Source organism: Amblyomma maculatum, chromosome 1 (assembly GCF_055883805.1).
Source record: "Amblyomma maculatum isolate TAMU_Amacu chromosome 1, ASM5588380v1, whole genome shotgun sequence".
Classification (NCBI taxonomy): Eukaryota; Metazoa; Arthropoda; class Arachnida; order Ixodida; family Ixodidae; genus Amblyomma; species Amblyomma maculatum.
This window is the reverse complement of record NC_139344.1, coordinates 388,854,281-388,881,699: the sequence shown is the minus strand read 5'-3', so window position 1 is coordinate 388,881,699 and position 27,419 is coordinate 388,854,281. Positions and strand designations below refer to the sequence as shown.

Genomic DNA, 27,419 nt, shown 5'->3' with positions numbered 1-27,419 from the left:
CAACGTCATCACTTTTGTGCTAGCGCCAGGTGAATTATTTCTTATCGGCTGACACCTCACGGTATCTCTCAAGGTTCAGGAGGTATTGCTGCGCTAATTCAGGTATCTGGTTTGCTGCACTCTTCCCACTATGTCTCATGGTTCCCCATGTTGTCCCATGTCTCATATGTGTATTCTGCAGTTGTTGTCTTTGCTGCTGCACTTTTTTTGTTTGTCCCAGTTTGGCTTCCTGGTGTCAAGGATATAGTCACGATATAGTAGGAAAGCAAGTCATGATCTGTTTTGCGATTTTTCTTATCGCGTGTTTATTTTCTTTCATTTACCAACACTTGGTGCAAAACATTTATTTCTCACAATCGATGTTTGGCACACTCTGCAGACATGAAAGGTGCTCGCAATTCCAAAAACATGTTTAGACACCAAATGAGAGGCTTTCTGGCCGAAGCAGAAAATCAACGTCGTTGCACGAAGAACCATAGGGAAACGTCACCCTTGCATAGTAAACTATATATGACGCCCGGTTTTCTGCATTGGGTTCCACTGAGGTCACTGCTACATGCGGGCGTAGGCTATCATCAACTTGAGCATTTTCTTGTATAAGTGCCTCCAGGCTCTGCAACTCCAGCCAAAGTCCATGTGCGTGAAGCCAGGAACCGGGACTCTGTACTTGAGGACAACATTGGGCAGCCTTCTCATAAGGTCTGCGATGTCAAGCGGAGTGGTCAGTACGTCACCATCTCCCCAATAAATAGCGACTGGTGCAGTGACTTTTCCTAGCGCGTATTGCGGGGGCCATCGCTGCATAAAGAGACACTTTGTTGTAACGCAGATGCTAGCAAAAAAGTTTATAAAGAATTATTAGACCATTAAAACTTAGAGTTGGGCTAATGCGTCACTACTTCGTGATGACGTAATGAAAAAATCAGTAAATAGTTAACGGTATTGAATGTTTTATTGATTTATTTAAGGCAATAATAGAAAACTTGTTTTTGGCGACTAGGCAGTAAGCTGCCTGACGAGGTCAGGCTAGCTAGGTGCAAGCAGCGGTCGGGACTCGAAGGTAAAATACTGTACAGTTATTTTTACAAACGCAGTATATTGAGTTTACGGAGCAGAAGTTACTTCAGGCATACACGAGGAAAAAAATATTTACATATGCAAGTTTCAGAAAACAAAAAGCATGGTTGTTGAAAACACACCTAGGCAATAATACATACAGAGAACATAAAATATGGCACTTGAAAACAGAAACGTCCGTTATAAGAGTAGTATTCCTCTAAATACAATAACTTCAATATTTTGTTAACATTTTTTTAAGTGAACAGCAGTCAGTTAATTGGTCCTGAATGATTGAATAGCAATTCAGCAAAACTGGTATAGGACAGCTAAATCTCTAATATCCGTCGTTCGTTCGTGCTCGGGGCTTTATTATAAGGGTCTTAATTAAACCATATACTCTTTCTTTTTCTTCCTTATATTTTGTTTTAAAATATATTTTATCGGAGCAGCATGGTCAGAAAACTTCGACTTGATCTTAACGTACTATTTCCTGTATTCTACACGATTTCAAGTAAGGCTCGCAGCTATGGCTCAGCTCTAGGTTGCCGATAACCGGTATTGCTCTTTTTCTGCATTTAAATAGGGCAAATTTATTTGTGTTCGTCGTGGTTAGCCACACAATGGAGCAGTATCTAAGTCTTCAGTGTATCAGAAAGTAATATATCTGTCATTTTAGAGTATTTGAAAGAAAACACCTTAGTCTTCTTAAGATACCTATGGCTCGAGAAATGTCAGTTTTGAATGGGCCCATCTGCGCATTCCGTAAGAAATTTTCATGGTATGTAACACCTAGGAATTTGGTTGTTGACGTCTGTTTTATACCCTCACCTTACAATTCGAAGTGTATGCATTATTGTACCTTTAGAATGGAATGGGAAATATTTCGTCTCATTTACGTTCAGTTTGAGGCCGCTACTTTTTGGCCATGGCGGCAAACCCAACCTCCAATAGTTCAACTCTCTAAAGAATGAATCTAGGGTCGTTCCTGAAAAGAAAAGACTAGTATCCACCCACAAATAGGAAAATTTGAAGCTCTAGGTATATTACCAATATCATTTATATATATCAGAAATAGGACTGGCCTGAGGATGGACCTTAGTGGTACTAGGATACATTGCTTGGCTCAGAACATACACCATTGATTTGAGAATACTATGCTCGGGAACCAAACTGCTAAGGAGGGTCAAACCTACGCCAGGAATGCCATAATGTGAAAGGTTTTTTAAACGGTAGGTCATGCTGCACGCTGTCGAACGCTTTCTTGAAGCCGAGAAATATATACTCAGAGTGAATACTTTATTTTCAATATTGCGCAGAATGTCTTAATTTATTTCAAATAGTGCTGCTTCTGGTAGAATGTTTTTCTGAAAGGCGTATTGTTGTCTTGCTGTGATATTTTACGAGGCGAGAAATTCAATGAGCCTTTTGTTTATTAGATGTTCGGCTATATTGGCAAATATCGAAAGCACTGTTTACCGTTTAATATTTCACTTCTTCTCTAGAAGAGGTTTCATGGTGACACTACACTCTCCCTTGTGATGTACCTGTGTTCAGGTGACTTGCCGTAGAGAGTTGAAGTGACGTTGTGCATGACGTCCCTGCATGATGCCCAATTAACGCGAAGCAGTGTTGCGCCATTGCAGCATGGCGCGTTGCATGGATGGCACCCACGCACGCAGGCTGACTAGTGTGGAATGGTGTTGAGCTGATGACGTCAATAACGAGGTCGTACAATCGGGAAACATGCTCTTAACAGCTGTTGCTCTAACATACGGTTCTTGCATAGATAGCCTATACGTAATGGTTCCTTTCCCGTAGGCAGAAATTTAAATCGGCGTGAGGCTTGTGAAGAAAGCGCGAATAAGTGGGAAGCAGTCAAAAACGAAACAAAATTTAATAGCACTGCACAGATTTCAGGTGAATTAACCGTGCCCACTTAATAAATACATCAATATGACTTTGCGTTACCGTGCGTGTCGCGTCTGGAACTCTTCGATGAAGAAATCGCCAAATCATACATACATTTTCAGTTAACTAATCTTGTATTATTTCTGCCGACTTTTCTCCACCGCGTCTGTAGCTCCTGGTTAAGGTTAAACCAAGTGACTCCTCAGCTTTCCTTCATCCGTTGACACACCTCAGAGAACTGTAACTAAAATGGCACGAAAAGAAATGCTCTCCTGAAAAAACTCCACCTTGATGTCCTGAGCTAATGCAGCGACTATGCGAGCGCTGTTTGTATTTTTGTGTTTTACCCCAACCGTAGTACGCAATGACTGGACGAGACGAGACAAGAGATAGGGTATGCTTTGAGCACAAGAGCCATGAAGAAACCAGCTGCAGTATACACGGGCAAGGAATTATCGAGGCACCCTAGGCAAGGAGAGATATTCCTGCCATATTTCGGGAATGTTTCGAATCGTAAGCAGCCAAATTTCTGAACTGTTCCTCAGATGGCACTCCATGTATTTTGTGCCTGAAACACGGAGCAAGAAACGACTTGAAAGTAGCCATGGCATGTCATTGTACCGGCACCTACCTTCGTGCGGCGCTTTGTTTTGGGGTCAGTTCAGAGCCGGAAGAAAGCAGTATAGTTCGAAAAGAAACGAAAACAGCACCGAGAATGCTGTAAGCGGCATTTCTAAATATATCTTAATTGGTTGGGGAATGAAAGAAAACACTTCTGGCGAATTGGTTTGGCACTTCAGGCCATTCTCTGTCACAAAATATGTTTCACGGTGTGCTTTTGACCTAGTATGGCGAATTGTACATGTGCATTCGTGCTTTTCATTATTTAGTCTCTCTACGTACATACAATATAGACCATATATTTAGCACCCTTTCTTGCAGTAAATTCATTTGGACTTCAGCGTCCTTCCGAGAGTGCCTTGCGGCGGAACTGAAAAAATATTTCCTAATTTCAATGTAGTCACGTAGTGCTGGCTACCATTTTATGGACAGAATGCTAGGACACGATCCCGAATTTACAGTGTTTATTTTCCGAGTCAATTAACAAACTATTTCTGGTAAAATACAGCCAAGACCTATGAAAAAATCGCGCAGTTTCTTTTTGGATGAGTGAGATATTTTACATAAAAAAGAAGTCTTTAATACTTTTAACACATCTGTGTGATTCATTGATGAACCTGTACAAGAATTGCACAGATACCTGAACTTCTATTTTAGAGAGTTACATCTATTGCTGCCATTTCTGAAGATTATTTGACGCTAAAATTTGACCTCAGGAGCGACACGAGTAGCCAGCGCCGCTCGCTTTTTCTGCTACTGCTTCGCTTTTTCTTCTACATCGCACGCGTGCTGATACTTCTTCACACACCTGCCGAACTTTATTCGCACCGTAACAAGAGCTGAAATTTCTGGATGGTGTCAAGGCCGTTAGCCCAGACATGATAAGACCACGGTCATCGCTGCTTTCCACATTCCAACCGACAAGTGAAGCGTGCGTCATTTCCTGGGTCTCTGCGCGTGTTATTAGCGTTTTGTCAAAAACTTATCATGTACAGCTGAGCCCTCAATCCACCTCACAAAAGGGAACGATTGGTTCTTCTGGAGTTGGGAGCAACAACAGGCCTTCGAGGAACTATGACCTCATCTACAAAATACGCCTGTGCTTACTGCCTTCGATGAGGAAGTCAACGCAAACCACAAGTATACAACATTGCCTGTCGCAATGCCACACAGGCTTCCAGTCCCCCGCCTGTGCCTACCCTTTCCCTCTACCTACACCGCTGTCCATCTGGTTTGTCTCCTGCGACTTCCGCTATCAGAATCTTCAAAATGCCCTCAACGCCTTCGTGTCATCTAGACCCAGTTGTGGTGTCCCTGATGTCGCAGACAGCCATGGAGAAGTAGCGCGCTTCAGCCAGGGCTTCGGCTGCGTTTACTTGATGTTCGCAGGCAGCCATGCAGGAGTTTAACAACAACCACCGTGCCTACCATGCGCAATGGAGCTTCCGCTCTGTAAACGACGATCAGTTAGATTGAACCACAGCAGCCAACACCATCAAACTCACCGTGAAGAACCCCAGGTGGTCTAAATTTCCGGAGTACTCCACTACGGCGTCTCTCATAGCCTGAGTCGCTTTGGGACGTTAACCCCCACAGACCAAACCAAACCAAATCACCGTAAAGAATACCGGCACCGGTCCCTTCCACTGAGACATTATGAACAATACCTTCGGCACAGATGCCAATTCTGCGACCGCCTGTGGTTCCACGGCGCTTTTAGCCGGGTGAATTGTTTCATTCATGATTCCCGTGCTGCCATGATTTTAATTAACGCTCGACATTTGATTCAGCAGCGTTGAGCGGTTCAGACCTCTCTGTCTCATATATACTTGCGCAGTATTGATGCTTGCACTATTCTTTCTCTCCTGCGTTCCCTGATGTGTTGAACGTGGGCGATATTTAAAGGACGCCGAAGCGGCCAATTTTAAAACCGATATCCTGCACATATATGATGATATGTTGGTGCGGTTTTTAAGTAAAAAACGTTCTGAAAACTTAGCTCATCGGTAAGCCGCGTGCGTTCTACCGCTTTCGGTAGCCACTCCATAGACGATTGCTTTGTCCAAGTCATTAGAATTTTGTAATGCCATCTAAAGGGATTTGCATACCTTTCCGTATACCCGCAAGTTTTCCTCCAGTCCCCAGTTATATTTTTGGAAACGCTTAGACCACACCAGCTGGAAGAAATAAGAACGCGGCAATAATAAGTCAAAATGCGAGAAAGGTACACTGTAAATTTGAAATAAATGAGAATGGTCAGCAGCTACCAGTATATATTATATTCATGTCAGGCATATAAGGCAGAAAAACTAATGACATCCATGCCTCTTACCTGCGCGAAGTGATGCACATTGCGCATTGACGTTCCACAAGGGGCATTGCTCAGGTACACGGGCAGCCTCGTCTGTTGCGAAAAAAAGGAGTAGAACGCGTATGGGACTCCAGGTTACGTCCGAGGTAGGCATAAGAAAAATTGTACCGAGATGCGGTCAGAGCTATTATTATTTGCAGCAAAATTAAATGTTCCAGAAATCGGGCTCTTTTAATGTAGCCCGTGAATTTGGCAACGTTACCAATCTGTTCCGTAAAAGTGAGGTTCTTTCGTTCTTGTTTTTTTTTTTTTTTTGAAGACACCCTTGCTAGCACGAATCATTGACCCTACCTGCTTTCTGTTAATTTACGCAAGCTTATTGGCAGAAGAATTCATTTCTCTTGACTGATATATTTCGGGTGCGAATATGCTCAGAGGAAACACGCTGGCTCAGCAGGAACGTTTACATATAGGGCGGTTCCGTTTCAGGATCGAAAAATGAACCGTAATATTTTTTTATCGATTTTGTTGTGCGGAAAAAGGAAAAAAGGCGCAGGTGTTTTTGAAAGAGTGCTTTAAGATTTCTTTCCGGGTATTTCGCCGACATATATAGTTCCAAATATATAAACTACATTTATATTTATTAATATAAAGAAATTAAGGTTTGGGAATGTAACGTCAAAGGTTGAGAACTTCAAGAAACAGAGAGTGCGCCGACATTGAGGTACACAAAGTGGTGGATCTCTTTAGTTAAATGGTCGAAGTATAATAATGGTAGTTAACCCGCCGTGGTGGTGCATTCGTTACGGCGCTCGAGTTCTGTACCCAAAGATGCGGGATCAAGTCCCGGTCTCAGCGACTGCTTTTCTATGGAGGCGGAAAGTAAAGCTCCTGCGCGCTGTGCGATGTCGATGCACGTTAAAGAACCGTGTGGTGTTCCAAATTTCCAGAGTCCTTTACTACGACGTCTCTCATAGGCTGAAGCGCTTTGGGATGTTAAACCTCTCAAACAAAACAAACGCATACAGGTAGTGGAAGCAGAAGCAGCAGGAAATGATGGGGCTATGCTGGTGGTAATAGTGAGTATCGAAGACATAGGTTAGTGGTTGTTTGATGAAGGAGGGAAGCAGGAAGAATAGAAGGAGAAAAGAAGAAAGAACAGAAAGAGAATAGTAATGGGTGCGCGAGCTGCCATAACTGATGCATTCAGCTAAGGGCTATGGGTGCAGAGTAAATATCAGCAGAAACGGTAGACAGAGGGGACGATGTAAGGGATTACGTGAGAAATAGAGACGTAAAGTATCACCTTTTATGAGCGGGATTCCGCAGATTCTGACTCGTTTTTTTCTGTTTTTAGCGTGAACATTTCAAATCAAAGCCGCTGAAGTTTAAAATACAATACAGCCGCAATGTGAACGCGTAGTGTTTCTCCCCTCGCATTTGCCTTTTAAATACGTTAGAAATCAGTAGAGACAGCGGTTTTAATGAAGCGACTGATTATTTGATAGTGAGTTTGTATTAGTACTGGTTAAAGCCAAGGTGGCAAGCTCAAATAAGAGCGGGCTGTGTCCCTATCGGAAGCGCGGTGCTGAAACGCTGTCTTTTTTATGGCTAAAAATGGGAAACTTTCTGCGATATAGTTACCTCACAGCAGCAATATACTTTCGGTCGAAGCACCATGCGGAAAGGGAAAGCCGGTGGTGCCGTTTATTAGATGACAGCTCCAAATCTAAAGAGACAACGGCGGCTTTCCGTGAAAGAGGCAGCTCCTGCGTTCCTTTTCCCCACTTGCTCTATTCCTATCGCTTCTATGCCAAAAAAAAAAAAAAAAAAAAAAAAAAAACGGCGAAAGGTTTAGTATATTTATTCCACGGGTAGTTTTCCCCGCGAGGTTTCTAAAGAATGGTCCGAATTAATTCAAATTCACCACCTGGAAAAGTGCGCTGACATCGCCTCCATCGAAACGGTATCGAACCCGGCAACTCGGGCACTGTAGTCGGGCGTCTTAAGGGAACATTGTAGACAAAATTTCAGAAAAAAAAAAAAAAACGGTTTATGATTTTGTTCAATTTAAAACTCCTATTACAATATTTACATAGTTCAGCCTTTCATTTACTAAGACGCGAAATATTTACTCCGAAGTCAACATTTTTCGAAACCTAAGCGGCTACCAGCCCCCGTCCAGCTTCTGCTTGAGATCTATGCCTCTCCTATTCAAAAAAAAAAAAAAAAAAAAAATTCAGCGCTTAGATTGCTCTTGTTTAGCGAGATGGACGTCACTCGTCTGACAACAGTGAAAAACTAGATGGCATATTTTGTTTAGCCAAACAAATACTGAGACGAAGCCGGATTACTCGCGACTCGTGGTATTTTGCTTGTGCCTCGGCGTGTTTTCACAGGCAACCAACATTTTCTTTTTAATTTTGAACCTGGATATTTTGCGCTTGTCTAATGACGAAGACAAAGAAGTGGTTTTGAAGACAACGCTTCTACGGGAACAGGCACAAGTCGATCAGCAATGACACCAAATCTCCACAACCCTACCCGCCGGTGGATGCCTCTGTCACCGCTCTCGTCAGCATCGAAGCGTTCACGCTCGGCGGTACGCATGGAAACCATAAAAAACATATTTCTGACATTAGCAACGGCCTGATTGACATTAACCTTCTCTCGTGTGCCGTCGCCGAAAGCTGTTCGTGTAAATCATGCTGTGAGGATTCGGATCTGGTTGAATATGCGGCATCACAAGGAGTTGCTTGAACGTTCTGCTAGCAATGCGCAAATTAGTTTTCAGCGCACCGGTTCGAGACATCCAAAAAGAAAACATCGGGTTACATATCTCGAGCTGACATTTGAGGTCATTCGGAATTCCTGCAGGTCGGTTCACAGTCCACTGTTTATGCGAGGCTGACTGCGGGCGACTATACTTCATGTAGAGGCTACAAGAAAGGTCGCTAAGGATGTCTGGAGGGCAACGCAGCCAGCAGAGAAAAGGCGTATTGGCAACGGAGGTGACTAATAGGCTGGTGGCTATTAAAAAAAATCGTCAGCATGCATTTTTATAAGTGCTATATTGTAATAAAGCTCTTTCTTCGACTTCAAAGGCAATTATCTCCAAACATGAATTTTTGGGGCATTTGACCCTTTGTTTCAGAAACTACTGGAACTAGGATGATATAAATTTAGATCTATGGAGTAAACACAATAACGAGTCTACTGAACCAGAATTATCAACACTTATGGAGGGAATTTTGATTTAAAGGCAATTTACAGCAAATTATGGCTTGAAAATTTGGTAGCCCTAGTAAAAAAAAAGCTAATCCAACATTCAGAAAATAATTCTGGTTCAGTGCCTGCTCAGAATGCTGATAACAATTATACCAAAATGAATGCTCTAATCTCAGCAGTTCATGAGAAAAAGGATCGCAAACGTAGACTAAATTGCGTGGGAGAAATAAGGCCTACCCTGTACCCTAATCACTGCACCACTGTGGCGGAATAACCAGGAAATTCGTGTTTTGTATGCACGTATGTATGTATGTATGTATGTATGTATGTATGTATGTATGTATGTATGTATGTATGTATGTATGTATGTACGTATGTACGTATGTACGTATGTACGTATGTATGTATGTATGTATGTATGTATGTATGTATGTATGTATGTATGTATGTATGTATGTATGTATGTATGTATGTATGTATGTATGTATGTATGTATGTATGTATGTATGTATGTATGTATGTATGTATGTATGTATGTATGTATGTATGTATGTATGTATGTATGTATGTATGTATGACTTTATAGAGATGCCGGCAAACGACGGTTTAATGCGTCGTGACGCTGGCAAAGTGATTACCCGGGATTATGCCCTGCTCTGCGGGTAGCCCTGCCGGGGCGAGGGGTGACCCGGTTTGTATTTGCCTTAGGATGACCGCCTCCTCCCGACTAAGTGTGCCGGGTAAGGCGGCGGCATTGTCCGTCGAGCTAGGCGGTAACCCTTAATCACCTTCCTTGTAACTCGTCATTCGGTTCTTTGTTTCGAACCACCACTCGGAGCGGTCACTCTCAGGGGCGCGGCAGGCAAGTTTTCATATTTTTTCTTTTAAATTGTTGCTTACACGCCACGTATTATGGCCCGCTGGCGTCAGTATACAGAGGAAATGATTACGTGCCCCCACTGTACGCCTCTAACGCGCGGCGGTATATCTCATCTACGCTGGGATTGCCCTGCTTTTTCCACTGGACGTTCCGAGATCGAACCATATCGCCTAAACTACCGTTCCCTATTAGAAACTGATGCTAACACACAAATGATAATTGTCAAGTATGGCTCCCTTAGTGGCCTGGTCAGAGCAATATGATTTGAGTGACGACCTGTGTAAACAATGAAAATTCTGCCTACGCTCCGTTACCCCCGCCATGTCCATGAGCCTTCCTATCCAATAAAGGATGTTAAAACAATCAATTGCAGATGGGCTTATAAGAAAGGCGCGGCATCTGTCAGTCTTGAGGTAAGGCAGAAAGGCGGGGATGAAAGCGGAAAGAGAGAGATCCTGTAGTGGAGGGATGCGTGCAGAGGAATTTCGGCCACCTGGAGGCCTTTAATGTGACCTGACATCGCACAACACAGGGTTGCCTCTTCGCTTAAGTTAGACTTTGGAGGAAAACTGATTGATATATAGGAAGGGAAAGGTGCGGTGTCTCATTTGTATTTCTGTGGACACCTCAACCGCGTCGTAAGGGACGAGAGGAAAGTGGAAATTAAAGTGGAAAGAGAGAAAGAGGAGCCGTAGTGGAGGCCTACGAAGTGATTTCGACCACTTTGGGATCTTTTCCGTGCGCTGACATCGCACAGCACACGGACGCCTCTTCGTTTCGCCTTCATCGAAACGCAGCCGCCGAGGTCGGGTTCGAACCCTACTCCAGCACAGTAGTCGGACGTCTTACCACCGCACCACCCCGGACGCCTCTTCGTTTCACCTCTATCGAAACGCAGCCGCCGAGGTCGGGTTCGAACCATCCGACTACTATACCGGAGTACCCGGATTCGAACCCGACCTCGGTGGCTGAGTTTCGATGGAGGCGAAACGAAGAGGCGTCCGTGTGCTGTGCGATAGCGCAAGTCGAAGATCCCCAGGTGGTCAACATTACTCCGTAGTCCTCCACTACGGCTCCTCTTTCTCTCTTTCCACTTTCCTCTCTTCCCTTACGACGCGGTTGAGGTGCCCACAGAAAAGCAAGTGAGACAGTTACTGCGCCTTTCCCTTAATATAAATAAATCAGTTTAAGGATGGACCGCACGGAATTATGGACACCCATACTTAATTATGTCAAGGTCACTTGAAGGTCAAGTTTAATGCAACGCGAAAACAGGCTCTACAAAGTGAAGCTCTAGCTTCAAACGTAAATTGGTTTACAAAAAAGAAAAGGCACTGTATCTGTTAAGGACACTGGAAGGTCAAACTGGGGCTTGCGTGACAACTGCTTTACATAGCGTAGTGAAATTTTCGCTTCATAAAAGTTACCATGTTCAGTTCCACAGGAAGCCCTCCATTGATAAGGTAGAACATCACCAAGCAAGAGGGGCCTGGAAAATTGCCCCGACAGGATATTTCTGCCATTTTGTGAAAGAGGGTATCCTTTGTTTTCAACATCGATCCCTTAAACACGAAGTGGCCAAGAGCCTGTAATGAAGCAAAAATAAAGCAATATTATGGAGAAACGAATACTTACACACGCAAACAATTAACAGCAGCAGCTCAGCCGCGGTGGCGACATTAAAGGTAACGATGAAGATAAAGCCAGCATCCGACGATAACAAGAAACAAATGTCAACCAGAAATACAGCAGCTTTTGCTGGCTGTGGCTAACCACGTTCAATCGACACTACAACTTGGCGTATTGTGCCTAGCAGTTTAGGCCATTAGTGCTTCGGGGGTGGGGAAGGGGGGGAGGGGGAGGAACTAGTTTAGATTTTCAATAGAGCCATGTTGCTCGGCCATTGTCACCTGCATTAGCCTAACCAAATTTCTCTTTCAGGCAGGGCAGTTTTGCATATCTATCTTCTTTAAATGTTAAATGAGGTTAAATGTGAGGTCGTTAGTGTTTTGTGTGGATGTGTGGATGTGTGTTTTTTGCGCAAATACATGCCATGCTGACGAAAGATTCTTTTTTATATATACGGCTGTGCTCGTCGCTCTCTTTAATGAGTCAAGTTCGTGTATAGCGCCTTGCTTACAAGAAAATGGCACGACGAAGGCGGAGAACACGCGTCATTGATACAAGCCGACAGACCTGACAGCTTGAAATGATGTTATTTGAGTTATGAACATACATGCGTCTAAGGCGACTGACACTGAATGACTGTAGATAAGAAAGCCTAAAATAAATGACTCACGAGAACTTCTTCGGAAAATGGAACCAGATGTCGGATAGCTGATTTTAGGCTGCCCAGAAGAACTGCCGGTGCCATAGCGTGGAAGAGCTTAACCTTATTGGGAGAGAAGAAAAGGCATTATTACACTTTTCACAAGCCTCAAATTACGGTGAGATCTTTGCTTCTTGGTTAATGGGAAAGTGAAAACAGATCTCAGTTTTAGAAGAAATTGTTTACAAAGCCAAGCCTTTGCGTGCTCTTTTTACCAGTATGTGCACCTGTATGCTTTTGCTGTGTCCCAAGCAACAACATTTCGCAATCCGCCTCTGTGAAAACAATACACCGCTTTGCGATACATCCTAAACCTGGGCCCGCATTCCGAGTTTGCGTCGTTATCGAGAGTGTCGCTATCTACCCGACCTCGAGTCATCTGATTGGTGGAAACGCCGGAACATGATGTTGCCACCTCTTCCGATTCCGCAGTCGCAACACTCAGTTCCGGCGTTTCGACCAATCAGATGACTCGTGGTCACGTGAGATAGCGGCACTTTGATAACGACGCAAACTCGAAATACGGGTCCTGAACTTTTTGTATGAACTGCAACAGAAAAGTTTTTGAAGACTGTATTCTGAAACATTTCCCGCAGAATGTTTTATAACATGAATGCAGGAGCTGGCTTCGACTGCTGCGCTATTCGTTGCACACAGCAACCGCAGTGTTGACAAGAGCACGAATTAAAGGAGAAGGTCACACGCACCCACTACGCAAAAGTCTTGCGCACCTTTAATACTACTGTAGTCTGTGGATATTGATTGCTACTACTGCGTTCATATATCATGATGTTTGTTAATGACCAGTATAGTGCAGAAAATATCTACAATATTGCAAACAAAGACGCCTTAGAGATTTAAATTAGTATTTTCTTATTTTAGAAAAAAATTGGGGTGTGTAGGTACTAACAGTGTTACAGACAGGTTTAAAGTTCTAATGCAATGCCTTGTTTATAAAATTATATTTGCTTATCAGAAATCAATTTCAGCTTTCCTTCCTATCAGTTGTGTTGAAAATGTAGCCAGACTAGCTGGCCGACTAACATGGCAAGCATTAATTAATACAATTTGCACGTTAATTGGTGTTTCATTGTAATCGGTACGACTCGACATCGGGTATACCATGTGCACAATATTAAGAATTGAAATAGAAATTATAGTGTAAGATTCCCGTTCACATCCTAACAATTAGAACACGAAGGCCTTCAACTACAGTGCTTGTCAATGAAAGTTTTAAATGCGTGACTGCGTTAAGCCTGAGTCCATATTTGACATAAATTAAACTCCATATTCAAACGAGCGGCAGTACAGTGGGTTCTGTGCAACAAGCTCATTGTGCGCTTACCTTCTTATTGTACTGCGGTTTCTCAGCAAGCAAGCCAAACATTATTCCACACCCCTGAGACCAGCCAACATATTGCAGAGCGCGCTGCCCTGTCTTCATCAGGACATAATCTATTTGCGCCGGTAAGTCGTACTTTATCATTTCGTCAATGCTGGAAAAAGAAGAGAGGTAAAAAAAAAACTATGCTCATTGCTTGAAGCGAGCAATAGCTAAAGACGGCGTTAGAATAAAATTTAAAAACTACAACAGTGTTCTTAACTCCTGAGCGAAAATGGTGCAATCTACTCTACAGTACTGTTTTCATTAACTGCCTCATTATTGTCATCGCTACTATCATAATCGTCCTTAGAATCGCCACGTACCATCATCGTTATCATTATCAACTAAATGCACCGTCATTGGCATCGCTATTACTATTATCATTACTATCGCTACTATCATCTTATTTACTCACTCCATCGTCATTTTCATCGCTACTATCGTCCTTACTCCAAACAAGGAGATTTATGATCAGTTTCATACGAGCCCGGTTTGGATAGGAGGGATAGTTATTTAATTCCCAGTAGAAACATTTTTTATAAGTTTCAGAGCGAAGGACGTTTTCTCATCACACCTCATGTACAGGGCGCGCATGAGCCAAGTAGGCTAAGTTCGCCTCAAGGCAAAATGCAAACAAATATGTGCCTCTTGACCTTCGCGAAATTCATACGCTGAACGTGAGTGACAGTTGACACTGCATAACAAAGGTTGAGGGGATTTTCCGTCCAGTAGCTAATATTTCCACAAGATTTCTTCGTATCTCCAGCGCAGTCAGCACTGGCACGGTTTATATAGACGTTCGCTTCCGAAGTTGAAGTCGAGGGAGGGAAGGTCAGAAACAGCGAAACGAAAAAAGATTGCCTTCTTTAATGTGGTATTGCCTTAGCTGAGAGCCGCTAATGTCGCGACATGAAAAAAAAAACAATAAAAAAGGGTGGTGGTGGCAGGGAAAGGAGCAGTGCGTGGTATATGGTTCCCATAAAAAGCAAGCTCAATGCTGCCCCGTGTTTGTAGTAGAAGATTACGATTTCAGAGATACCTGTTAAAAAATACACCTGCAGCAAAACATTAGAGGATAAATCTTGTTAGCATAGAAAATCAGCGTGTATGCATAACCAACTAAAAGCATGTTAATAAGAAAAGCCTTTATTGCCTCATCGTTGTCGACAGAAGGTTGTCGACAAAAGTTGTTGCGAATGTAGGAAGAAGGAGAGGAATGCATGGGCCTGCTACTGGCTCTGTCGCTGAACCGCCTCCGCTGCCTCGTGCAGGCAGAACAGAAAATAGAGAAGAAAGAAAAAGGAGAGGGAGAGAAAGACGCGCATCGCAACAAACGTCATCCACCACTGAAGCGGTGGCGGGTGCAATGACGGCCAACTACAGATAAAAATTCGGTGGCAGGCTAGCCCCGCCGCAAGCGCCGTTGACCTACCGGTCCCAGCCCTATAGGGTCAGGAGCAACCACCATCGGAAGGTTGTCAGCAGAAGGTTTTCAGCAGAGGTGTCTCGCTTTCGAGAGCGAGAATTAAAAAACTAATAAACCTTGTCTCCATCGGTAATCGAACCTCCATCCCTTGGATCTCCAGTCAGCGCTTTACCAACTGCGCCACGCCCCGGAGAGAAAAAAGAACAAAAAGCCCAGGATGGTGAAACCTTCTTTATAATTCCCCTTGTCCACAGTGAGGATGATAGCGCGATTCCGCAAGTGACAGATACTGCGCCTTTCCTTTTTTGTAAACGAATTGTAGAACGCCGGTGAACTTTGACGCGTTCAAAGGAATGCTGGTTGTGTTCGTTGTTGTTGTTGTGGCTGTAGGAAGAAGGAAAAGAAAATGCACGGGCTGCTACTGGCTCTCTAGCTGAGCCACCTCCGCTGCCTAGTGCGGAAGAGAAAGTAAAGAAGAAAGAAAAAATTAGCTGTGGCTTAGCTCTGGTAGGCACTATAGCTCTGGTTAAGAGTGATTGCGAAAGCAATACCTCCCTAGCTGTGCTTGGCTCTGCTGGTGGTTTGGCATGGCTTCGCCTTTTGTGCAACTAAAGGATTTTCTCTGTACACAATATGGTTTCTACTGTTTTTTTTTTTTTTGTTCCAATGAACACGCTCTTCTACACGGCGCTTTCTTCTGTGGTAATGATATCGCTCTGCACTACTCATAGACGATTCTCCGGCATTCACAGAGTCCGTGAAACTACTCTCGCTCACTGAACTTGTAGAACGCCGCCGGGCTCGCCATTCTGCGGCATAGGCGCGTTGCTTAGCCAACCGCTCTGGCCTTTCTTCATCTGTCTCCTCGGCACGGTGCCGGCGTTTGCGCGCAGCACGTGTCTCCAGCAACGCCTTGTACAACTCCTCAGACATGAACACGGTGTAAGAGGACATCCTCTTACATCCCCGTTCATCCTCCCCTAGCGAGCGCCCTTACGCGGCGGGCCGAGGAGGCCGTCACGTGGTAGCCGCCGCGCCGATCGAAGGAACGACTACGGCCGAAGAGAGAGAGAGAGAAGAAACCTTTATTTAGCCGGATAGTTATATAGGGCCGAGTTATATTGCCCTACTAGATGGCCAGCAGGTCAAGCCTGTTAGCGACCTCGTAGGCGCGCTTGAGGATCCGGTCTTTTATGCACGGGTCCGAGCTGCGCAGCAGGGTCTCGCAGTCATCTGGATGCAGGATTTCTCCTAATTCTGGAGGTGGGGGGTCCTCCTTGCATCCCCAGAGTATAGGGTTGAGGGTAGCTCTTTCATCGCACAGTGTGCAGTCAGGAGTAAATTGGCTGGGGAAAATATGTGAGAGAACTACCGGGTTTGGAAAGGAGTTTGAAGTCTCCTCCAGGTAATTTCGTGTTCTTTGCTTAGACGCTTGTGCGGGGGCGGAAACTTCCTTCGTTCAAGGCGGAAGTGGTGGGTTTAAATCATGAAATGATATAAGATTATCCTTGGCTGTCCCAAGAGCGGAGGTGGTCACCGCCCGGCTATAGCCCGGCCGACTAAACCTCGGGCTGTCTGGTGAGCCGCCTCGTTTCCAGGGTTGCCAGAATGTGCCGGTACCCAAATCAATTCAATGTCCCTATCTGGGAAGGGAATCTTATTAAGAATATTTATAGTAGATTGTGCAATTCTACCTCGGGCGAAATTGTGTATGGCAGTCTTGGAGTCGCTGATGATAATATCTGCCTCTGAATTTGTAATGGCTAAAGCGATGGCTGCCTCCTCAGCCATTGCGGTTGTGCGCACACGGAGGGAGGCCGAGAAGGCTGTGGCGTGTGTCCCGTAACCCCTGCCACTTCAAATGCTCTTTTTGGAACTGCATACTCAGCCGCATCAACGTAGATAACACCCGGTTGGTGCTTATGAGTCTTATGAAGAGCCAGGGCCCTGGCCATCCTCCTACCCTCGTGGTGTATAGGATGCATGTTTTTGGGCAGAGGCTTAATGGTGAGCCGCTTCCTGATTGGTGTGGGTAGATCTCTCGGTTCATCTATTTCTGGCTCTGAATTTGCGTCCAGTGCGCTGAGGATGCTTCTGCCTGTTTTAGTTTTTGTCAGCCGCGCCATCTGTGTGGTGATGTGGGCCGCACAAAGTTCCTCGAGTGTGTTGTGAATGCCGAGTTGAAGAAATTTTTCTGTAGATATGTAATGAGGAAGCCCTAGTGCCGCTTTGAATGCTTGTCTGATGAGGCACTCCAGCTTGGTCTTCTCTGCGGCATAGAGCTGTAGGTAGGGCACTGAGTAGGTGAAGCGACTGACAAATTCCTGCACTAATCTGCACAGGTCTTTCTCTCTCATGCCCCTTCTCCTGTTGGCAATTCGTTTAATCAGACGGATTGTCTGATGGGTAGTGGCAGAAAGCCTGTTAATCGTCTCCGCATTCTTGCCATTACTCTGGATGAAGAGGCCCAACACCCTCAGTGTCTGGACTTCTGGTATGGGTTGTCCGTTAACCTTAACAGTAATGGAATAGAATCTTGATGTGCTCGCCTACCTCTGCCATTACCTCGAATGACGAGGAGTTCAGATTTAGGCTGTGAGCAAGTGAGTCCTGCTTATGCGGCGTAATTTTCTACCTGGTCAACTGCCAATTCCAGAGTTTCCTCGATTTCGCCCTCGTTACCTTTATTGGTCCAGAGGGTGATATCATCAGCATAGAAGGTGTGGTGCAAATTTGGAATTTCGGCTAGCATACCCGGGAGGCGGATGAGTGCCAAATTGAAGAGAAATGGGGAAAGGACCGAGCCTTGCGGTGTACCTTGTGTTCCTAACGTTATTGGGGCGGATGTTATGTTTCCTAGTGTTATGACGGCTGTACGTGTAAACAAAAATGATTTGATATAATTGTATGTTCTGATGCCTGGATTAATACTACTTAGATTTTCAAGGATGATTCTGTGTGAGACGTTGTCAAAGGCCTTGTTTAAATCAAGGCCCAGGACGGCTCTGGATGTTTGTTTCTGTCCCTGTCGATTATATCCGTTTTGAGACGAATCATAACATCCTGGGTAGATAAGTTTGCCCTGAAACCAATCATTGTGTCCGAGAGGAGACCGTTGTCCTCAACGTAGGTCTGGAGCCTAGTAAGGATAATGTGCTCAAATAGTTTTCCCAGGCAAGAGGTCAGGGAGATGGGCCTCAAATGTTCTAGCGCTAGCTTTTTGCCATGTTTAGGTATGAAAGTAATTTTGGCATGTTTCCAGCTTTGTGGGAGGGTGCCTGATTGCCAATGATGGTTAAGGAATTCCGTTAGGGCGAGGATCGACTTAGGGTCCAGATTTCGGAGAACTTTATTGGTTATTCCGTCCGTTCCAGGTGCTGTGCCTGTGCGCAGTTGACCCAGCGCTTGCCAGACTTCTGCATCCTCGATGTCCCTGTCGAGGTATGCATTATCCAACCCAATGTATTCTGGCAGCGGTCCATTGTCTGTGGTGTTTACATATCGTTGTTGGGGTTCATTAATGAGTGCGTCCTGTGTACCCGGATACTGGTGTACAAGTCGAACCAATTGGTCTTTTTGAGCCGATTTAGGATTACTGGGGTCTAGAAGATGCCTAAGTAGGAGCCACGTCTTTTTGGTGCCTAGCTGTCCATTCATGCTATCGCAAATTTGGCCCCACTGTTGCTTTTCCAATTCAAGAGAATACTGCTCAATCTCCCTTTCTAAGTGAGCAATTTTTACACGTAGTGTCCTGTTGTTGCGCTGCGTTTTCCAGCGTCTAAGAAGGCTGGCATGCGCTTCCCCCATGTGGAGTAATTTATTGTCCGCGGTATGTTGCTCTGCAGACGCAGGTGCCAATGAAGTGGCATGTTCTACATCTGAGGTAAGATCAGAGATCCTTTTCTCCAGGTTAAAGATATCGGTTGAAACGGTTTGCTCCCGAATTTTGCGAAATTTGTCCCAATCCGTAATTTTGATGGTCGTTTTGGGGGGCTTGTTGGCTTGGATTTGCAAAGCGGTTGAGATAATATAATGATCACTGCCAAGTGGGACACCCGTGTTGCACCACCGAATATCGCCAATGTTTTTAGACAGCGTGAGATCTGGAGATGTATCGATACTGACGCTATTACCTATTCTTGTGGCAATTTGCGCGTCATTGAGAAAAGAGAGGCCAAGATTTTGTGCTGCAATCCAAATTTTGGTTCCTTTGGTACTGCATTTTCTGTATCCCCATGCGGTATGTTGGGCGTTAAAGTCACCGACGATTAGAAGTTGAGCTCTCCCTGCTGCTTTAACGACCTTCTGAAGGAGACCTGGGATCTCGGTGCCTTTGTCTTTGGGCTAGCTGTATACATTGAGGACAAAGCAGCTTATGTTTTCCTTACCCTGCGGAAGGATTTCGATGAGTGTATGAGGTACTGTTGTTCCGTCTATGTTGTGTTGTATCGCTACCATATTTCTCTGAATGAGAGTTGCAGTGGCAGGGAGTCGCCCTCTGCGTTCATCAATCGGAGATTGGAAAACCTTATAGCCTGGTAATTTTACGATTGCGTTTGTTTCTTGTAGGGCAATAACGTCTGGAGGTTTTTGGAGGGCTTGAATATGGAACTGCAAGTTGGCGTTTTTGTTTCGATACCCCCTGCAGTTCCACTGCCATACCTCAATTTCCCGGCTTCGCGAAGCCATTTTGGTTAATGGTTGGCAATAATAGGCGGGGGGGTTGAATAACCTGTGCGGGTTGAATAACCTGTGCCGGGGGCGGGGTGTGGAGGGGTAGGATGGATTCTAATCGTTTCATGATTTGCGAATGGAAGTTTCGAAACATGATTTCAACTTTATCTTCAAGCTCTTTGACGTAGCGTTTACAATTGGCATCGACGAGGTCCTTGTCTGAAGGGGATTCCGCCATCTTTTTTGCTTGGGGTTCCCTATCAGAGGTAGCAGGGCGTTTGAGCGCATTGCTGCTGCCCGTAGTGTCCATGATTTGTTCGTCCATGGTCGTAGGACGCGGGTTACCGGTTGAGAATTTAGGCGGATTGGGGAATGAATTGGCAATGGTGGCCTGATTGGCTGCTATCCGCTGATCCATAGCATCTAGGCGCTTATTTATGTTCCGAATAGCCTGAAGAATTTCATCCAAAGGGGAGTCAATTTTTCCTTTTTCCTGCTTCCGGCTTTTATCCTGGGAGACCCCGGCACGCCAGCCCACCTATTTATCTGTTTATCCTGCTTGGTGTCTTCGCGTCTCTTGCTGTTACTTCTTCCTCGGGGTGTAGACTGCGACCTTGTGCGGAGAGGTGGAAATGAGCTGGAACGGTCACGGGTGCTGTACTGCTCTCCTTAGTCCACTGTTCTTGTTTTGACGTTGCCTTGGTCTTGACTCACGTCGTTGTCCGACCTTGGAATTCGGGTTCTTCGGCGCTGAGGGCTTGACTTGATCCACGTAGCGGTACTTGCAGTTCTTGCTCCCTGTTGCATAAGCGCCCCCACACACGATGCACTTAGGAGTGCACTGGAGGGGCTGGCCAGGGCTCGGGGGCGGGTGTTGTTCACCACAGCTATGACACAGCTGCTGCGGCGGCTTGCTGCAGACGTCAGCGCGATGCCCCATTGTGCGGCAATTCAGGCATGTTTCGACTTGTTCTCAGAATTTATAGCAGTGGAACAATGCTGAACCGTAGTAAAATTCATAGGGCACACGCTTTCCGGCGAATGTAATTAAAACTGAACGAGCTTTGCCAATTTTTCGTGCAGAAATTATTGGCAAGTCCGGATTGCGACTTACTACAGCGTCCAGTACTTCATCGGGCGTCTCTCCCGGGTGATAGGCTCCGTAGATAATGCCTCTGGACGATTCGTCGGGTGACGGAACATATGCCATAGTTGGAAATTCCTTGTCTTCCAGTTTGACGGACTACAAGCGGCGATAGCTTCTCATGCGGTTGGGATCCTTGGTGGCGACAGTGATCGTGTTGCTGTAAGGGTTCACTCGAACACAATCTTCCTTCAGCACCAATATAGGGTCGAGATTCACTGATGCGGCGATTGCCTGGTGGACTGCCCGGGGGCTGTGAGCCTGAAGCTCGAAGCCTCTTGGCCTCACGACTACTTTGTGGTAGTCTGCCGGAAGGCGGGGAAGGGCTGCCCTGCGAGGGCGAAGAGGTGGCTTGCTGCCAGCGGAGGGAAGTTCGGACTCGCCTTTTGCCACGTTGACTTCCGACGGGTCCATCTCGGCATCTCTGCTTCCCGCGTTCCGGCCGCGGGCGGATTTCCTGCGTCCAATGTGGCTGTATATCTCATGGTGTCCCAGAACTCGTTCCCATCCCTCTTCCGAGAGCTGTTCCGGTGAAATATCTTCACCGTCGACGGGGTACTCCATCCTTCGTGGCTGAACGAGCGTGCGTGGAGCCGCCGCGACGCGTCGGGGGACGCTAGGCTTAACACAACCTAGCGTTCCCGTACACCTGGCGATTCAAAAGTCCACTAGAGTGGTTGGTGGATGACCCACCTGGACACAAATCGGCTTCGGCCAGTCCGGGAGCACTGTCCAATAACCCTGCGGCAGGTGAACAGCTGCCTACGTGGTGCGTAACGTCGCTCGAGCGGGCGCGAAGAGCGGAGTGCATGAAAACACGTCCGTTCTCTACGGCAGCTGCGGGAGAATCTCTGAAGTAACCAGTTGGGGCCCCTGCTCTCCTCTGGTTGTGACGTCACGCTGTCACGTGGTCATGCGCCATTTGACAGCGTGACGTCACGAAGCGAAGGAACGACCTCCACCGACGGCAGAAAAGTGCTAGCTGTATTGCTTTCACAGTAAAAGAAAAGGGACAGAAAGACGTGCGCCGCAACAGCCATCGTCCACCGCCTAACCAGTGGCGGGTACAATGACGGCCTACAATGGATAAAATTTCGGGGGCAGTCTAGCTCCCGTCGCAAGCGGCGATGACCTACCAGTCCCAACCCCGTAGGGCCAGGAACAGCCACCCTTCACCACCTCCTCCCCTGGTTGTGTTCGACAAGGGGCGCGCGATGTACCGTCACGACAGGTCATGACGTCACCAGGCGGTTCATGCATTTTCTAAGGTACCCTTCTGAATATGCCCGTAACTTGAGCTGCGGGCATATTGAGAAGGGTACCTTAGAAAATGCATGAACCGCCTGGTGACGTCATGACCTGTCGTGACGGTACATTTAATTGATTTATTTATAGGAAGGGAAAGGCACGAATACTGTCTCACTTGTTTTCTGTGGACATCGCAACCGCGCCGTAAGGGAAGGTAGGAAGATGGGAGTGAAAGTGGAAAGAGAGAAAGAGGAGCCGTAGTGGAGGCCTACGGAGTAATTTCGACCACCTGGGGATCTTTAACGTGCGCTGACATCGCACAGCACACGGACGCCTCTTCGTTTCGCCCCCATCGAAACGCAGCCGCCGAGGTCGGGTTCGAACCCGGGTACTCCGGCACAGTAGTCGGGCATCGCGCGCCCCTTGTCGAAAACAACCAGGGAAGGAGGTGGTGAAGGGTGGCTGCTCCTGGCCCTAGGCCTGTGTGCCGGGGGCGGGAGATGAAGGGCTCCTTTTCGGTGGAAATAAAGCTTTCATTCATTCATTTTAAGGTACCCCTCCGGGCGTCCGATCCAGGCGTCCGTGCGGCGCGTCTCATTTGCCGCTTCCTCGAACGCCGCACCACACAGCAAACAGACCCAGATGTCTAGGAGGCATTAGTGGAGTAGGCATCAGCGGCATTTGAAATTTATTGATTTACAGGATAGAAAAGGTGCAGCATCACACGCAATTTTCCGCGGACGCATGTCTTCTGATTTTCTTCTGATTTATTCATAGGAAGGGAAAGGCGCGGTAACTGTCTCACTTGTTTTCTGTGGACACCGCAACCGCGCCGTAAGGGAAGGGAGGAGGGTGGGAGTGAAAGTGGAAACAGAGAAAGAGGAACCGTAGTGGAGGGCTACGGAGTAATTTAGACCACCTGGGGATATTTGTATACCTCGCAGTAAAAAAAGGGAGGAAGGTGGGAGTGAAAGAAGATAGTGGAGGGCTACGATCCATCGCGCTGTAATGGCTTTCGCCTCATAGCACTTTAGAGGGCCTAAATTGCCCTCTAGAATCTTTTGGATAATATATTATGACCTCGCCCTTTCATTGACACACAATCTTGAAACATCGTATAAACATCAATCATGCCAAGCTATAATTGCAGGCATTTTGTTTTACGCGCAGTCAATCCTTTCATCGCATTTGCGCTGTCCCTTATTTATGCGTATAGTTGTTGTGTTAAGGAGTTCTTTCAGCTTACTACGAAGAATACCTTTAATTCCTACGTCAACAAGGCCTCGTTGTCATACGGATTGGCTAGATGTCATGCACTTACCTGAAATCCCAAAACAGTTCATCTTTTTTCTTTAGAGAGACGTGCTTGGAATACCTGGTACCTCTCACGTTGCCCAACCAGACATCGAAACCATGATCGGCTAGAATGAAACCTTAAGAGAGAGCATCAATAAAAGGTATGTATTATGCGCATGTCTATGCAAGGTTGAAGGTCAGTGACGCCCTCATAACGCAGTACATTTTTCTTTCAGTAACACGCAGCTTAAAAGAGAACTCACGTGCGTGATACTGAGCCCATTGATTTGCTGTTTCGACCAGCGCGCAGTGAGGCCGATACATTTAGAACGTATCAATGCAAAATAGGTTTTTAGATAACTCTCCACTGACATGGGAACAATTGTATAGAGGAGAACTTAAATGGCCATTCAGTTTTAATGCACTACTAAGTCCTCTAGTAGTAGACATGAACAAGTAGTAGTGAATAACGATAGAGAATGTCTGCCCATAACCAAGATGAACTTATCTTGTGCGAATTTCAGATTGTTGCTAGACGCTTGGTTTCTTTATTTGGTAGCCCAACTTGAGTACGTTACAAGACCAAACGATTGGCCTTCTTACTAAGAACGTGGGGTGTTCAATACTGTATGAAAGCCATGAGCTTCCGTCTTCTATCTAAATAAAGGTGATAAAATAGAGATTGAGAAAGTAATAAAGTATTGCAATGCATTATAAACAGCACAGTAATTTCATATGGGACACGAAAAAGGTCGAAAATGCATTACAGCGTTATTGGTGCAAACCAAAGAGTGGTGCAAACCGAAAGGTCTTACTTCTGTTGCTGCAGTGAGCCGCACAATTTAGCGCATCAAAGAAGTAATAATTTTGGCCGCCTCTCAAAAACCTCAAGACTTTGAAATGGAGCAATCTTCTATAACATGAAACATCGGCGGTAGAGCTGTGTTCCATAGCGTGGCATTGTACCTCGAACCATATAGTGCTAGGGACTTTCACTTTAAACTGTTTTATCACGTTATATCACATCATCATCATCATCAGCAGCAGCAGCAGCTGGACTATGCCCACTGCAGGGCGAAGGCCTCTTCCAAATTCCTCCAATTAGCCCGGTCCTGTGTTAGGGCACCCACTTGACCCCCGCAAACTTCTTAACCTCATCCGCCACCTAAATTTCTGCCGCCACCTGCTACGCTTTCCTTCCTTTGGAAGCCATTTTGTTACCCTAAGCGACCATCTGTTATCGTCTCTTCCCATTACTTGCCCTGCCCATGCCGATTTCTTCTTGATTTCCACTAGAATTTCAGTATCATGAGTTATTTTTCTGACCCACTCTGAACGCTTCCTATCTCTTAACGTTATACCTACCATTTTTTTCTTCCATAGCCCTCTGCATTTTCTTCAACTTAAGTCGAACCCTTTTCGTTAACCTCGACGTTTCAGCCCCTAGATGCAACTGTTGTATAATTTCCTCTTGGGCCCTACCGTTGAGCTGCTAGTTATAATCCTCGAGTGCTTGTCAAATGCGCTCCATCCCAATCTTATTCTCCTTGCTATTTCCCTTTCATGGCCCGGATATGTGGCGACTACCGGTTAAATAGACATATTGGCCTATTACATCCAGCGCTTCGCTGCCTAACGTAAACTTGCTGTTCCTACCCTAGGCTGTTGAACATTACCTTAATCTTCAGCGTATTCATTTTCAAGTCTGCCTTTCTGCTTTTCCTGTCTAGGTCATCAATGATTCGTTGCAGTTCATCTCTTGAGTTACTTAGCAAGGCAATGTGATCAGTGAATCGCAGATTACTGGGGTATTCTCCGTCTTCCCTTATCCCTAACTGCTTTCATTTCAAGTCTCTGAGTACTTCCTCTAAGCAAGCCGTGAATAGTACTGGGGAGATCGTGTGTCCTTGCCTAACACCTTTCTTTACGGGAATTTTATTACCTTATGCAGAAGTATAGTTCATATCACATTTGTTATACTATATTAAATGTTCTGTGATATCACTTGCGTTTTGAAACATACTTAGCGTACAATCGCAAGGTGTTATATTATGTGAAAGGCAGTCCGATTCAGTTATAAACCCGAGGTTCCACGTCTATTTCGCAACTAACAGTTTGCGGCTTCGATTAGCACACTCTGACAACTGCCGCCTGCCAAGTCGGGAGTTGAACACTAGGGCAGCAAAACATACCACCTTCATCGTGCAATCCATGCCATCTGCCAATCTACATGTGCCAGCGCCATAGCCGGGATTTTTCTCTAACAATGCCCATCGGTTAACCACGGTGGCGCCTATACTCACAGGCATTCCTCGCCTGACTTCCACCTCGAATTTTCACCTTCGCCATTTCGCACCGCTCCCACATCACTGTCCAGGAGCCACAACAGGGTCGTTCACAATAAATACCACTACTTCCAATGCTTGCAATAAAATGAATACCCGGGGCTCCCTATCACGTGTATATCCTTTAAGTGTATACCCTTTAAATGTAGGACGCGATACTGCTAAGAAGTCCCTCAAAACCCCAACTCTCACCCAACGAATGACCATAGCAGGTTGCAAGAGGCCGAGAAGAATCTTGCTCCCCAGCTTCCCAGCTTTACCGGTGGCAAATGTTACACCCCTGAGACACCCTATATCTGACAACCAGTTAGGCCATCGGCGACGGCTACGTCGTTAGAGCGTGAAACGGGCGGCAAAGGGCTACGCTCTAAAACCCGCTTTCTTGGGTGAAGGGCGCACATACATCGTAGACTTCACGTTAGTGCTGTGAGCGAAAAATTACGAGCATGGCGTTGGCAGGCGGCAGCTGGCAGATGACATAGCCGAGGATAATTTGGGTGCAGGGTTGTCTGACATTATGCTTGGCAGGAGCTGTCAACTCGAGCCTCTCCGTTCACACGGGAAAGTGCACATCAGAATCAGTCCGCCCTGCCAGGACCGTTGCATTCACTTTACCGTTGACCACGCAGTCGCGTTCATACGACCTGTTTTAGGCGGGGGTTTATATGTGGGTTGGTAGTCACGCCCGCCACACTATAGCCCTTTACCCTTAAAGAGGGAGCCTATGTGTTCCTCATACTTTTTTTTTTTGAGACAAACTTTTGAGACATGCACTCATGAAAAGCTTGAATGGCACCACTCATGATGCAATAAATGCTTTCTCATTGAAACATCTAGTTTTCCAGCAACTTACCAAGGCTCTGATGCGGCAAATTTACCACGTAATCTGCGCTGCTGCCTTCCAGCCCACTCATCAAGAGTACTACAGGCTTTCGTCTTTTGAGATCCCGTGGCTGCTTGCCTTGTCCATCTGGTATTCTATGCATTGTGATGATGTACGAGTCCTTGGTTGTGACGAAATATTTTTCCGCCGGATAGCCATTGCTTACTATTAACTGCGCCTGCAATGAAATGCATGTGGCTCAGTGGCCTTAAGGCTGTTCTCCAAACCGAGGTAGCTGGGCTTGATCCTGGCCACTGCAGCGGCGTTTTGATACAGGTAAAACACAAGGCGCCCGCGTCCTGCCCGACGTAAATTCATGTTGATTAAATGCAATTATTCACAATTATTCGTTGCGCTCTACTTGGCCGACCCTCATAGCCCGAACCGTTTTGAGGCAGTAAACCCATAAACACAAGCCAAGCAAGGTGACAAACATTGATGTTTTCTTTAATTTAATCAGTACTTGAGAGTACTCTCTCAAAGTACCTTTCGTTTGTTCCTCGATATTTCAAAGCGCTTTAGCAGCATTTATTTATGCTGTTGTGGAGTAATACAAGAATATAAGACATGCATTTAAGTGAAATGTCGGATTAATTATGATTACTTCTTGAAACTTCGGTCACCTTCTATGATGCCGCTTGCCATGCGAAACCAGAAAATAAAGACACAGCATGAAAATATTT

General features: G+C 45.7%; 1 protein-coding gene across 1 annotated transcript; it reads right to left on the bottom strand.

The window, feature by feature from the left end:
- Positions 1 to 397: 397 nt before the first annotated feature.
- LOC146208493 (lipase member K-like) lies at positions 398 to 26,854 on the bottom strand. The gene is made up of 8 exons (XM_084578680.1): positions 26,707 to 26,854; positions 23,534 to 23,645; positions 13,682 to 13,832; positions 12,307 to 12,399; positions 11,435 to 11,593; positions 5,921 to 5,992; positions 5,697 to 5,765; positions 398 to 798 (listed from the first exon to the last, which is right to left on the bottom strand). Exons 1-8 carry the CDS (start codon positions 26,837 to 26,839, stop codon positions 553 to 555), a joined length of 1,035 nt encoding a protein of 344 aa, XP_084434806.1. The 5' UTR covers positions 26,840 to 26,854; the 3' UTR covers positions 398 to 552.
- Positions 26,855 to 27,419: the final 565 nt, after the last annotated feature.